Source organism: Mytilus californianus, unplaced genomic scaffold (genome assembly GCF_021869535.1).
Source record: "Mytilus californianus isolate M0D057914Y unplaced genomic scaffold, xbMytCali1.0.p SCAF_10, whole genome shotgun sequence".
Classification (NCBI taxonomy): Eukaryota; Metazoa; Mollusca; class Bivalvia; order Mytilida; family Mytilidae; genus Mytilus; species Mytilus californianus.
Genome location: NW_026262582.1, coordinates 34,975,066 through 34,990,885, shown reverse-complemented (window position 1 = coordinate 34,990,885; position 15,820 = coordinate 34,975,066). Strand labels below are relative to the sequence as shown.

Here is a 15,820-nt window from a genome sequence, read left to right as displayed (position 1 = left end):
TGTATGCAAACCATTCAAATTCAATGAGCTATGATGAGGGGGTGGGCCATATAATATCCATGGGAATGAGGCATGTAAATGCTAATACAACTGCATACCAAATATCATTGATCTCCAACTATTGGTTCCCTTAACTGACCTAATCACAACTTATAAACTATGCAAAAGTTTCAAAGTCAATAGACCATGACTTAGAGCAGCAGGATCAAATAATCGCTATGGAAATGAGATGTGGCAATGCTTATACAACTGCACACCAAAATAATTGACCTTCCACTATTAGTTCCTGATAAAGTGACCTAATCACAAAATAATACATTAGTGTTGAAGCTTAGGCTGCTGCTGAAAACTTTTTTCAATTTCGTCAAAATATAGCAACTGACAAATAATTTTGTCCATGCACTGTGCTTTGACTGAAGAAACATAATTGTCATGTCAGAAGCAAATGAATTATGTGAAATATTTTCAAAACATTGAGATTGGATAACAACATCCTTAACAATGGGAATTCAACCAATGACCTGAATTTCTTTTCACTTTGGGGGTACAAACAATGAAATTAACCACAATCCTTCAGATTCTGATTTTGTGTCCCTTAAAAACTTACTTTTACAGCATTTAGTCTTTCAAAGTTTGATCCATAACTTCTGATAAAACAATCTTCACTCATGTTCAGTCTTTTTTCTAAAGAAAAATTAATCATTTCTATGAAAATTCAAGCTATTTTAAAACAAATTGATAATCAAAATTTTTTTGGATTTGAAGGGGACAAATATTCCAATATTTCATATACATTTACACTTATCACATAAAATGAAAATTCTCACATATTTTCTTTATAACAAGAAATGAGTGGCCATAAAATTCAAGATCCACAAATTAACCTTTTTAGATGACGTTAAACTTTATTGCCAAAATAATTTTTCCTTGGCATTGTATTTGGTTGGATGTATAATATAATTAGAGCTTACATATAAGTTTGAAACTATTTGTGGCATTTGTCAGATAGACAATTCTTATTATTGCTATTTTGTGCATTTTTCCTTTGATCTTTTTTGGTGATATTACTGGTCTTTTAAACTCGAGGATGTTTCTCAGCCACCTCTCATCTCAGGGCTGTCGCTCTTCGATGAGATTGTAGGCGAGAAACACCCTCTTGTTTGAAAAACCATCAATAATATATAAAAACATACCAGTATCTACATACCAAAAATTGTTGACCTGATACAGATACTTACTAAGGATCAGCCCTAACTGAACATGATAGCTGAAGTCAGATTGCAATTGTGAAAATGAAGTCCAGGCTATGATTTGTCATCCAGGCTTTTTTTTACTTAAGGGAATGTACTTACATGATTCCTCAACCCTCATCCCATTAACACTGAATTCTTAATCTTAAAAAATTATTGATCTGAGCAAATTCATGACATAATGTAATCTTCCTCAAACAGTAAATTTTATACAAATACTTTTACCGATAACCACAACATAAAATTAATGCTTTTTTTTTTAAAACAAGAGAAACCTAGTTCAGTAGTTCCCAATTGTTCAAACTTTAACATTGTTCATTATCACTTGAACCTAGTAGTCTATTCCAAATGACCTTGGGATAACACGGGAATCAGAGTAGCTTACAAAAGGATTGAGTTGATGGTTGAAAGAAAAAAAAGATATGTGGTATGATGGGCTACTGGACAACTATCAATCAGAGACCAAAGGTAGAGAATGTAAACAACTATGGGGCATTGGAAGCCTTTAACAATGAGCAAACTCAATATTGTATAGTAAGCTTTAAAATGGCCTGGCATGACAAATAAAGTAGCTGACAGCAACTAATGACAACTACTGAATTACAGGCTCCTGACTTGGGACAGTCACATAAAAGATGTGGTAGGGTTAAACATGTTTGCCAAAAAATATATATACTGTTTCCTGTCTCATGGCAAAATAAACAATAGGATAGCCAAGTCAGGAGCCTGTAGTTCAGTGGTTTTTGTTGGTTCATGTCTGTCATATTTGTTTTTCGTAAATTGTTCTTTTATAAATAAGTTTATTTTCTCAATTGAATTGTTTCATATTTTTCATGTTGGGGCCTTTTATAGCCGACTATACGGTATGGGTTGTTCCAACCCTTCCCTCACCTGGGACACTGAGGTGTAACAGCACAACATAGGGAAGGTCTATTCTAACCTGCATCTGGTAAATCTTCGACATTCTTCAGACATAAATAACACCACACAATATCCAAGCATAAAACAGCATAATTGTCTACAGCATTCAAAATATCAGCTCTGCATTTACTGTAAAATAAAATATCATTATATAAAAACTGTGGATTTCATTATTGTTCGTTGGATACCAATTTTTGTGGATTTCATGGGTACAGGGAAACCACGTATTGAAATATTCAACGAATTACAAATTTGCTTTATGAATATATGCAGACTTTTGGAAAAACCACGAAATCAAATATCCACGAAAGCGCAAGTTTTCCTCAATCCACGAAAATTGCTACCCATGAAAATAAATAAATCCACAGTATGTAACTGCTGTGTGTGCCAAGTCTATATTTAAATGCCCTTTCAATTTAACACTCTATTTGTTAAAACAGTAGTGACTTAATTAGAAGGAAGTGTTGGATCTACAATCACAGACATATTTTTCTATATTTTCTGTCTTCTCTTATTGATCAAAAGACAGAAAACACATTAACTATCATCATTTTTGTAATGCATTTTAAAATGTCTTGCCTTGTTCTAATGTGGTTTTCAAAGATCCTTCAGATGTTACAAAACTTAAAAATATAACAATGCAATTTTTATTTCCTGAGTATGTAAACAATTTAAAGGTAGCATTATCAAAAGGGTTTTATATCCTGTAATACCCTGGCCAAGTATACATAACATGTATCACATTTGCAGGGTGTGCACTAACAATGAGTCAATATATAGTTGCACAAACTGTATATTTCTTGGATATTGATGAACTTTAATTCAGAAATTTTTGCATGCATTTATCTCTGCAATTGTTGAAAAATCTTGAAAAAGGAAAGATGAATTCAGGAAATGCTGCATTACCAATTATACTATCAAAATTAAAAAAAATAAAATTTAATTTTGTGACACCTATTCCATATCAATTTTCCCAATAATAAAAACATCGCAAAAATTTCTGAATTTACAGTATTCATATCCACTTAAACATAGACACTATGCAGAAATAAACTAACACACAAAATATCAAACCCTAACAAGGCTACAGTTTTTTCTTCCTAGTTACATGTAGCTTTAACATGAAGTGTTAGCCAAAAAATATATATACTGTTTCCTGTCTCATGGCAAAATAAACAATAGGATAGCCAAGTCAGGAGCCTGTAGTTCTGTGATTTTCGTTCTTTTATGTCTGTCATATTTGTTTTTCGTAAATTGTTCTTTTATAAATAAGTTTATTTTCTCAATTGAATTGTTTCTTATTTTTCATGTTGGGGCCTTTTATAGCCCACTATACTGTATGGGTTTTTCTCATTGTTAATTGCTTACATCCACTTCATTTGAACTTTGGTGGATAGTTGTCTCATTGGCATTCATACCACATCTCCTTATTTTTATATAATAGGATAGAAAGGTAGGTAAAAGGATTTTTTTCCCATAGACAATATAGGAAAATGTTCTGGACTTTAACGATGCTTAATAAAAAAAAATCAACTCTTGACTTTTACTGTGCTTACCTGATGAGTTTAGCCCTTTTCAACTAATCTTTATAGTTTGTTCATATGTTGTGCTGTTACACCACTGTCCCAGTTTAGGGGAGGGTTGGGCGCCAGCAAACATGTTTAACCCCTCCACATTCTGTAATTGCCTGTCCCAAGTCAGGAGCCTGTAATTCAGTGGTTGTTGTTTGTTGCTGTATATCATATTTGTTTTTCATTCATTGTTTTGTACATAAATCAGGCTGTAAGTTTTTTTTGGTTTGAATTGTTTTACATTTGTCATTTCGGGGCCTTTTATAGCTAACTATGCAGTATGGGTTTTGCTCATTGTTGAAGGCTGTACAGTGACCTATAGTTGTTAACTTCTATGTCATTTAGTCTCTGGTAGAGAGTTGTCTCATTGGCAATCATACCACATCTTCTTATTTTTACATTAACCTAAAATGGCCATTAAATGTGTTAGGATAGGTATATATGCATGAAAATTAAGGGCTGGTGAAGTGGAAGGTTACACAGCTATAATTATTGGCCTTATCAGGTCGTTTTGATTCTACTTCTTCAATATGAACCTTTCTTATATGAACCATGTTTACCTAAACTCTTTATCTGCTTCTAATAACAGTAACAAGGCTTGTGCTATTTCTTTCTTCTTAAGAGCAACTCTCCCTTTCTCATGTAAGGTCATGGCTAGTGTCAGAGCCTAAAATAAATATAACCTATATAAATAATCTAATTTAAAGTCATGGTTAATGGCAGGGCCTTAAACAAATAAGGCCCCTATAAATAAAGGCAGTGTTTCATTCATCCATTTTCCATGTAAAATTATGGCTAATGTCTGATCCAAAACCAAATATGACCCATATAAATAGTCTCATTTAAAGTCATGGTTAATGTCCAGGCCTTGAACAGATAGGACCCATATAAATAAAGTCAGTGTTTCATTGATCCCTTTCTCATGTACAGTCATGGCTAATGTCAGGGCCAATTACAATCAGTACCAGATCTAGAAGTAACCAGAAAAGTCTTACCTAACTCATAAGCCAGCTAGATTTGTAATCAAACATGCAAAGAGAAACAACTCTTGTCAACAAAAGCAATTCTTTATCCTACTACAACATAGAATGTTAAGCAAGCTAGCTTTGAGGTATAAGGAACTAAAAAAAAAATTACAGGCAAAGGGAAATAACTCTTGTCACCAGAAACAATTCAAAAATTATCATTGTTATCCTACTACAAACCCTGGGGTGTGGCACTTTACTAAAAAGGACCAAAAACAACAAAAAAAACTGTATATCCAAAATGTGTATCCTTTTATGGTTTGTGTCAGTCAATCAGCCATGGATGTGGAAAAACATCAAATGTTATAGCAATACTTTCATGAACTTGCAATAAATGTGAACTTGGTAGCAGGTGTATTACAAGTTTTTTGCAGAAAGAAATTTTACAATTGAAGGGATGTAACTTTTGTTAATACTTTCGGCAGTTTACGAAAGAATTAATGACAATAAGACACATTAAAATTCACTACCCAGTATAAGAACCTTAATGTCTAATTTCATGTTCAATCCATTTGATTTTTATGTGAAAATGGTGTTACTTATATCTCTACTTTTCTTGCAGAAAAATTAAACAACAGAAACTAAAATAGATTGATTGATTGTTGGTTTTAAATGCCATTTTCAATACTCTTGGCTATATTTTGGCAATCAGTTTAATTTGTATTGGTGGAGGAAGCCTGTGTGCCCAGAGCAAACCATAGAACTTTAGCAGGAATACTGGCAATCCTAGGTATTAAGATCTAGGTTGAGTAACTTAAGTAGATATGCAATACCTTCTTTTCTTCTGATGGCAACTGCAGGGGTCTGCCTGATTGGTCTGCTATCTGTATTTCAAAATCGTCATCTTCATCTGTCGAAAAACAAATATTTGTCTTTTGTTACATAATTAAATAATCTTCAAAATACATTTAAAATATAAGCATCATATATGCCCTATATATCAAAGTACCATATATGAGGTTATTTTCTCTCTTCAGGTTTTGTTAGAGTTTGGAGCCTCAGAAGGGTCAGTTAAATCTTTGCTGTGTTCATTATTCATGTTTCATGATGTGTTCATTATTCATGTTTCATGCTGTGTTCATTATTCATGTTTCATGCTGTGTTCATTATTCATGTTTCATGCTGTGTTCATTATTCATGTTTCATGCTGTGTTCATTATTCATGTTTCATGCTGTGTTCATTATTCATGTGTCATGCTGTGTTCATTATTCATGTGTCATGCTGTGTTCATTATTCATGTTTCATGCTGTGTTCATTATTCATGTTTCATGCTGTGTTCATTATTCATGTTTCATGCTGTGTTCATTATTCATGTTTCATTGCCTTGTACAATGCATTTAAAATAACAGTGATATGCTTAAGCTTGCAATGGGTAAATTTTACAGTTAAATGCCTACTGAGAAAATAGCAAAAATTGGACATATAAGATAATATCTAATAGACGGTAATAATATCAACCAAAACTGCTTCTGTTATTTTTTTTTCTGTATTGTTCAAGGTTAGATGATTTACATTTAAGGAACTTCCATCATTTTCAATAAACATTGCACATGTACTTACTTTCAAAAAGCATTGTACATGTATTAATTTCCAATAAAAAATTGTACATGTATTAATTTCCAATAAAAAATTGTACATGTATTAATTTCCAATAAAAAATTGTACATGTATTAATTTCCAATAAAAAATTGTACATGTATTAATTTCCAATAAAAAATTGTACATGTATTAATTTCCAATAAAAAATTGTACATGTATGTATTTTCAATAAAATTTGTACATATAAACCTGAGAATGAAAATGGGGAATGTGTCAAAGAGACAACAACCCGTCCAAAGAGCAGAAAACAGCCCAAGGACACCAATGGGTCTTCAACACAGCAAGAAAATCCTGCACCTGGAGGCAGACTTCAGCTGGCCCCTAAACATAAATGTTTACTAGTTCAGAGAAAATGGATGTCACCTTAAACTCCGAAACATATAAATGAACCAAAGTTTAAACAAACATACAAGACTAGCTAAGGCCAGAGGTTCCTGAATTGGGACAGGCGCAAAAATGCGGCGGGGTGAAACATGTTTTGTGAGATCTCAACCCTCCTCTATACCTCTAGACAATGTAGAATAAACAAACACACAGCAATACACATAGTAAAACTATATATATCTATACTAACCATATACTGCTACGATTTTATATTGTAAAATGGTCCATTATTTATGAAAACTCATTAAAACAATTTTACTCCAATGACTTGTAAAAAAACAAAATGTACAAGATTGACAATGTCAATTTCTTAAAAAAAATATGTCTCGCCTTTTTGTAATTTTGATAATGCAAATGTTGAAATTAAAATAGCAATACTTTAACATGTATATATATATATATATATATTTATATATATATATATAAGTTATGCAAATATTCAAAGTCGATGAACCAAACTGAAGGTACATGGCTAAACAATCTCCAAGGAAATGAGATTTGCCAGTGCTAATAAAACTGCATACCAAATACCATTGACTTATTATAAGTCATTCCCTTTAAACCTAAACACAGACATTAACTTGTAAACTATGTAAAAGTTTCAAGTCAATGAACCATGATGAGGGGGTGGGGCTATATAATCTCCATGGAAATGATACTTGCAAATGCCATTAAATTTGCATACCAAATATCATTAACTTAACATTAACAGTTCATCTTAAACTGATCTAATCACAAACTAATACATGTAAACTAAGCAAAAGTTTCAAAGTCAATAGACTATGACTGAAAGGGCAGGGCCAAATAATCTCCATGGTAATGAGATGTGCCAATGCTAATACAACTGCATACCAAATATCATTGACCTACCACTAGTGGTTCACCATAAACTAGACCTAATCACAAACTAATACATTGTTAACGCCTCTGCCATCACCGCCACCTGAAACAGCATACGTATGTCTCGCTTTTTGACTCTGTCAAGGCGAGACAAAAACCAAAACAATCGATTAATCAAAACTTTGAATCTTTTAGTGTTAGTATGCATAAAAGACATGAGGTATATACCAATGACACAGCAACCCAATAACAAAAATAACCAAAAGAACTGTTAGAATTAAAATGTTTAACCTTTTCCTGCCTTTGTTGACAAGAGTTCAGCAGCTTTCTTTGTTGTCATAAACTTTGTTATCTCCCCTTGTTGTTTGGCGGCCTCTGATTCTGACACAGATAAACACAGGACTAAAACTTGTGAACTATTCTGAAAAATAAATAGAAAACACATGAACTTTGTTATATCCCCTTGTTGTTTGGTGGCCTCTGATTCCGACACAGATAAACACAGAACTAACACTTATGAACTATTCTGAAAAATAAGTAGAAAACACATGAACTTTGTTACCTCTCCCTGATTCTTGGCAGCCTCTGATTCTGACACAGATAAACACAGGAATAAAACTTGTGAACTATTCTGAAAAATAAGTAGAAAACACATGAACTTTGTTATCTCCCCTGTTTCTTGGCAGCCTCTGATTCTGAAACAGATAAACACAGGACTAAAACTTGTGAACCTAAAAATAAGTAGAAAACACATCAACTTTGTAATCTCCCCTTGTTGTTTAGCAGCCTCTGATTCTGACACAGATAAGCACAGGACCAAAACCTGTGAACTATTATGAAAAATAAGTCGGAAATATGTATTGCATACAATTAAATAGTATCTTATTTCTCACTTACATTGTAAATAAAGCTTTATCTATTGATGATTGATTGTTGCTTGCTTAATGTCCAGTGGTCAGTAATTATAAATCAAAATAGTAATCAACAATTTCCTATAGGCTTGTATACCAACTTTTGCAAAACCATGAAATAAAATATCCACTAAAAAATGCTACACACGAAAATAAATGAATCCACAGTACATAAATGACTATAGTAACCAACATACTTTCAATGAGTATTTTTTCATACATTAAAAGGACATACTCCCATAAATGGCCCACGAATCATGTCCATTTATAAAACTTTCCTTTCTACCCTTCCACATTCATGTGAGTGAAAAAGCCCTGAAGTAAAATAACACTCTAATTTTACTCATTCATTTCCCCTTTTTCTAAATATTTAACTTTATACTTTGACATTTTGTTCCTTCAATGTTGTCTCATTCCCAACGACTTTTCCCTGACAAATGATTTTCAGCTGATCTTGCGGGATGCCTATTCTATCTGAGATTGTCTTTCTAAAGTTCTGTCCTTTACTGTCTAATGAAATCTCTACAGATGTAAGACCAGGTATTTTTTCTTCCTGAAACATAAAAACCATTATAATACTCATAAATTTATAAAAAAAAATGTTTAAAATATATCATTCTATGTTACATATATAATACCTGTTTCTTAGTCTTGTACAAATGAATCTTATATTTTGAGAGAATGCATATTCTTTTAGTACATATTCTAGAAAGGTTAAAAAATAGAGAGCAAAACACCTAGTTACTCCATGTGACACAGTTATATAAAAATAAGGAGATGTTCGTTAAGCAATTAAAATATCCTCCATCAAGAATGATTTAAAACAATTATTTTTTTTTCTAATGCAATGCAGTACAATAAAGGTGATTTATATAAAGGAGTAGGTCCGGTAAGGGCTGATTTTGGCCTCAAAATTCAGGTTCATCTGATGAAAGATTTTGGACACTTTTTAAACACTTAAGTGTCTACTTCAGTCGATTCAATTAGTTTATGTGAAAGATTTGAACTGATTTAGTCATTAAAGACGCTCAAATTCAAGCTTAAATATGAAAAATCTATCAAATATGCCATAATATGTCACTTTTCAGATGGTTTTTGTCAAAAATGAAAGTGGCCGCATCCGTGTTCATTCTCAACCTTTATATATGTTATGTATTATCATCAAATACAACTTACATTTAAATATTAAGAATGAACACAAATGCGGCCACTTCCATTTCAGACGGAAACCGTCTAAAAATTAACCAAAATGCTAAAATTTCGAAGATTTCAGTAATTTAGCATGACTTAATGATGCTAGTACCCGATACATGTGCATTGTATTGTCAAAAACAGCCCATATTTATGTAACAGAAGTATTCTTCTTTCCAATAAATAGCTTAAAATTTACATTTTAACGATTTTGTAAAACTGCTATATTTTGGGGCCAAAAAGAGGTCTTACTGGAACTACTCCTTTAAATCACTCTGAAACAGGGTAACAGAAGTAGAAATTCTCTGGTTTACAAACTCTGGCCTGTCATATCTGATGAAATATATGCACAAGGTGATTTAGTTCAAAATTACTATTGCTGGTGAATATTCACATGATGATGATTGTAGATGATTTACTCTGAAATTTCTCTCTGTATATTCAATAAATATTACACGACAGGGTAGTAAATCACTCAAGATCTAAATTACCAGCAAGAGTGATTATTAACTGAATCTGAAGCACCCAAATTCATTAAGATTGACTGTGTACTGTGAAAATTCACCACCAAGAGTGATATTAACTGAATTACTGTTGATTCATTTATTCTTCATGTTCTTGTGGGTACCAGTTTTCATGGATTGAGGAAATCTTGCATTTTCGTAGATATTTGATTTCATGGTTTTGCCAAAGTTTGCTTACAAGCCTATCGAAAATTTGTAATTCGTTTGTCACAGTACTTGTATATACTGTAAATTCAGAAATTATTGCGAGGTTTTTATTAATGCTAATAATGCGAGCGGATGAAGATCGCAATAATAAGAACTCGCATTCTGATATCTGATACTTATATCTGTATGCAGATTTTCCAGAATTCGCAATAATTAATCTCAAATTTTAGTCCATTCTTCAAAAATTGCAATAATAAATGCACCCAATAATTTCTGAATTTACAGTACATTATTCCTACCTTTAATATTAATACCAGTAACACCTTGGTATTATAGAAAATGCAAAGGGAGAAACATCCTTAATCAACCTCATTTTGAGTTATTAATTGTATGTACCTTTGACTTTTGTCCAGATATTTTGACTTTGATTGTGGCTAGTCCAGATTCCTGGAATTTGTTTCTTTCCTGTAGTTTCTGAATAGCATGGATTCTCAACGACTCAAGAATATCTGTGATTTCATCTTGTGGTAGTTTTAAATCTTTACTAAATCTATCAATCAAATCCTAAAATAACAATACAAAATATGGTTGTTTTCAATTTTAGTGGTTTAAACAGGTTAAGGTAGTATGGGGGTCTTCGACCATTTTGGATTGTGAAGTAGCAGAAAACATTTGATGGCAAAATGATGAAAATTGTAATCCTGACTTTCAAAGAAATAAATAAAAATATGTATGTATAATTTTTCATTTTTGCACAAACCTATATTCATGTTGAGTTACAGTCTCACTTATATACAAGTATACCCACTATCAGTGTTTATTCTTACTAGTGAAGATATCTATTTATGTTGAGCTTTTGTTGTTTGGTTGCTAGTGTCTCTTTGATGTTCATCCTGAATCTCTTTTCATTCTTTTTTTTTACTGCCAAACATTGTAAAGTGATTTCATTGCAGTAAATGTGGTAAATGCAGCCCTTGTAGGCTGTAATCTACATACATGTATATATAAAATAAGTCAAACAGGTACTTGTGTTTTTGCTACCTATATATCAAATTGTTATCATGGAGTTGAATGCTTTTCCTCATTTTCCTGTATACCTTTAGTTATTCCAATGATCAAGACTGAAAGGGGGATGGTTGAGATTTTATAATAAAATGCTCTGCTGGGCGCAGCTTGATATGACCGCAGAGGTTGAACCCTGAACAGTTGGGGCAAGTATGGACACAACATTCAAGCTTGATACAGCACTGAATTTGGATTGTGATTAAATATTTGACAAAGCATAGGTTTCTGACACAGAATGAATGTGGTCTAAGAACTTAAAATTTTTTAATTTACCTATTCAAACCATATCATTATTATTTGCTTTTATATATAAATCAGAAATAACCAATTTAAAACGAAAAATTTTAAAGAAAAACAAATCCCTCCCCCCCCCCCCCCAATTTTTTGAACCCCCTTATGATTCATCTACCCTAAACTCAATCCCAGCCTTCCCTTTGTGGTATGGTATCTTGCAGTACAATTTCAGAGAGATCCATACACTTGAACACAAGTTATTGTCTGGAAACTAGAAAAATGCTTGTTTTTTTTTGGCCCCTTTTTGGCCCCAAATTCCTAAACGTTAAGGGCAATTACCCCCAAACTCAAACCCAGCTTTCCCTTTGTGATATGGAACCTTGTAGTACAATTTCATAAAGATCCATACCCTTACACACAAGTTATTGTCCCAAAACTAGAAAAATGCTTGTTTTTTGCCCCTTTTTGGCCCCTAATTCCTAAAATTTTGAGGCAATTACCCCCAAAATCAATCCCAGCCTTCCCTTTGTGGTATGGTACTTTGCAGTACAATTATAGAGAGATCCATACACTTGAACACAAGTTATTGTCTGGAAACTAGAAAAATGCTTATTTTTGGCCCCTTATTCCTAAACGTTTTGGACAATTACCCCAAACTCAATTCCAGCTTTTCCTTTATGATATGGAACCTTGTAGTACAATTTCAGAAAGATCCATACACTTACACACCAGTTATTGTCATGAAACTAGAAAAATGCTTTTTTTTTGCCCCTTTTTTGGCCTCTAATTCCTAAAATTTTTAGGCAATTATCCCCAAAATCAATCCCAGCATTCCCTTTGTGATATGGAACCTTGTGGTACAATGTCAGAGAGATTCATACTCTAACACACAAGTTATGTCTGGAAGTTACAAAAATGCTACTTTTTGGCCCCTAATTCCTTAACTGTTGGTACCATAACCCCCAAAATCAATCCCAACCTTCCTTTTGTGGTATTGAACCTTATGGTAAAATTTCATAGAGATCCATTCACTTAAACTAAAGTTAGAGTGCGAAAACCAATGTGTCTTCGGACAACGATGACGCCAACGTCAGACCAATATACGACCGCAAAGATTTTGCGGTCGTATAAAAAAAAGCTACTGTAGCTTAAAGCCATGAACACTGCCACATTTTTTTGGTATCTCTCCAAAATCAGAAACCATGTCAGTAGTTGTCTTTAGTTACATACATGCACATGTATACTTTATTCAATGTTTTTTTGTCATTTGTGGAATTGGACGATCAAGGAAGATCTTTGATAGCCTCTGTTAATTTTATACACAACTTTTTTCGAGCCATTTCGAGCTTGACACCTGTCTACTGTTGAAGACCTTAAGTTGACTTCTAGAAGTTTTTATTTTTTAATGTTGTTGGGCTGTTGTCTCATGATGTATAACCTGTATCTCCTTTTATTCATACATACATATGTATGATGAAGACATAATCTTTCAATCAGTTCAATTGAGGTCTGGAGCTGGCATGTCAGTAACTGATAGTAGTCTGTTGTTATTTATGTATTATTGTCATTTTGTTTATTTTCTTTTGTTTCCTATTCTGACATCGGACTCGGACTTCTCTTAAACTGAGTTTTACTGTGCATACTGTTGTACGTTTGTTTTTTCTACATTGGCTAGAGGTATAGGGGGAGGGTTGAGATCTCAAAATACATGTCTAACCCCGCCGCATTTTTTCGCCTGTCCCAAGTCAGGAGCCTCTGGCCTTTGTTAGTCTTGTATCATTTTTAATTTTAGTTTCTTGTGTATAATTTGGAGTTTAGTATGACGTCCATTATCACTGAACTAGTATACATATTTGTTTAGGGGCCAGCTGAAGGACACCTCCGGGTGCGGGAGTTTCTCGCTGCATTAAAGACCCATTGGTGGCCTTCGGCTGTTGTCTGCTCTATGGTCGGGTTGTTGTCTCTTTGACACATTCCCCATTTCCATTCTCAATTTTATGACATACTTTTGGTATATCTCCTTTTTCACCATTTTCTGTTGTATAAGGTGGTAGCCATAGCTTTATCTTCTCAGAATTTAACTTTTCCCTAACATTCTTCTGGTTCAGCTCTTTTGTATAATTTTCTGCCATCTAATGTTCTAAAAATATAACATGTTTTTGAAACTATTTTTTTTAAATAGGGCTAAAAAAGGATGCAATAATAAAAATAAACACTATTTATACATTGCGTATATTTATTATTATTGTATAAAAATAACATATTGCGGGCAAAAGATAACCAAATGATAGTGTGCAATATTCTATCATATTGCAATAGTCATGATAATTACAAATAAAGTTTCAAATTAGTGATGCAATCAATGTCGACAAAAATATATTTTAAACAGTTTTATAAGCTTTTCCATACAACCATAACAATACACATGATACAGGGATTAATGCATGAATATTGGTGACCCCACTAGATATATGTATATTACTATATATCATGATATATTGCACTTCAAAGTCCTTGCAATGTAAAAATCTACTAGAATGAAAAAGTCCTCTATCATGTCTATGAAAAAAATACTTAAGCAAGGATCATGGCAACTGACAGAAAATTTGTCTGTATATGAAAAAATATCTAACACTTACTGAGGTTACTAAATAATTTTCACTCTATTATGACATAGAAATGTGTGTGTCAAGTTGTCAATGAATTGAGAACTACATTATTAATCATCTGTTTCAAAATCAGATTGTGAGCTTCATTAACATTCATGTAGACCCTTTGGCTAAAATGGCTGCATTTTCACCTCAAAATTAACTCCGAGTACAGACAAACCCGTGTATCTGGAAAAGTTTTAAGGAAAAACATGCCCTAAATGAATAAAATTCAAATATATCTTTTGTTTTAGAAAATTAAAAACTTAACAGGATTTTGCAATGCACTTTTTTTTCATTCCTCAATTTTATAAAACATACAATGCATTTGAATTTTATTTATCTAAAGCATGCTATGCCTTAAAACTTTTCCAGATGAACAGGTGTGTCTGTACTCAGAGTAAATTTTGAGGTGAAAACGCAGCCATTTTAGCCAAAGGGTCCATATGAACCTGAAGGTTCATCATAACAAATGGACAAAAATGGCTATATTTACATGTACACCTCAAAAACTACTCTGAGTACAGACTTACCTGTCCAGCTGTAAAAGTTTTAAGGCCTGGCATCCACTAGATATATAAAAGTTAAATGCATTTTGTGTTTCAGAAAGATATAATCTTTTTTTGATTTTGATGGGCATTTTTTTTTCCTTTCTGCAGAAGGTGTAAAAATAAACAAACACCTGAATTGCTTTGATACTGTCCACTCAGTTAAACCCTTTAACAGTTTAACTCACCTATAGATGTGAAGATACCTATTGTCCCTGTCAATCAAGGACAATCAATACAATACAATAGAGTTTTTACCTGAGAGGGAGCATCTCAAAGTTGTATCCCAACTTAGTTTATTTTTTCACCTTCTGCATGAACGAAAAAAAAAATGCCCATCAAAATCCAAATCTTTCTGAAACACAAAAAGCATTTAACTTTTATCATGTTTATATATCTAGTGGATGCCAGGCCTTAAAACTTTTCCAACGGGACAGGTAAGTCTGTACTCAGAGTAGTTTTTGAGGTGTAAATACATAAAATTGAGAATGGAAATGGGGAATGTGTCAAAGAGACAACAACCCGACCATAGAGCAGACAGCCGTTTTTGTCCGTTTGTTATGATGAACCTTAAACAGAAGTGTGTCAGTAAGACTAAGAGAAGGCCAGAATGTTATGTGTATGTGCACGTGGTAGTATGACACTAGACCATTCAAGTATGTATTCCTATCCCGATTTCGTTTCAGATATGAAAAATAATTCTTCCCTTCAAGAAAATGTTTCATGAATTTCGAAACAAACACTTAAATTCTTAATTTTTGAAGTTTATTTTGTACAATACCTGATAACGGCGTCTTGAAAAGTCTACAATTTTCAAAGGCTATTTACAATTTGAATATGAATTTGTGATTATGTTACCTTTTCCAATGAATTACATAAATGATATTGCTGTTTTAGTTTATAGAAATGATCTCACTTTGGTTTATGCTCGTAACGTTTTTTCGGGGTTTCCTAATGTTTT

The 15,820-nt window shown here is 32.8% G+C and overlaps 1 protein-coding gene across 3 annotated transcripts in view; it reads right to left on the bottom strand.

The window, feature by feature from the left end:
* Window positions 1–15,820, bottom strand: part of LOC127718007 (NEDD8 ultimate buster 1-like) — a 50,508-nt gene extending 34,688 nt beyond the window's left edge. For all 3 annotated transcript variants that reach the window (XR_007989521.1, XR_007989522.1, XM_052223902.1), the window contains exons 1-9: window positions 15,776–15,820; window positions 13,670–13,803; window positions 10,761–10,928; window positions 8,885–9,055; window positions 7,883–8,012; window positions 5,541–5,617; window positions 4,303–4,409; window positions 2,191–2,300; window positions 608–684 (exon numbers count right to left, since the gene is read on the bottom strand). Coding sequence is in view for 1 of the 3 variants with exons in the window: in XM_052223902.1 (XP_052079862.1) it covers window positions 608–684; window positions 2,191–2,300; window positions 4,303–4,409; window positions 5,541–5,617; window positions 7,883–8,012; window positions 8,885–9,055; window positions 10,761–10,928; window positions 13,670–13,795 (966 nt within the window). In the remaining 2 variants the exon portion in view is untranslated. The remainder of the gene's footprint in view (window positions 1–607; window positions 685–2,190; window positions 2,301–4,302; window positions 4,410–5,540; window positions 5,618–7,882; window positions 8,013–8,884; window positions 9,056–10,760; window positions 10,929–13,669; window positions 13,804–15,775) is intronic.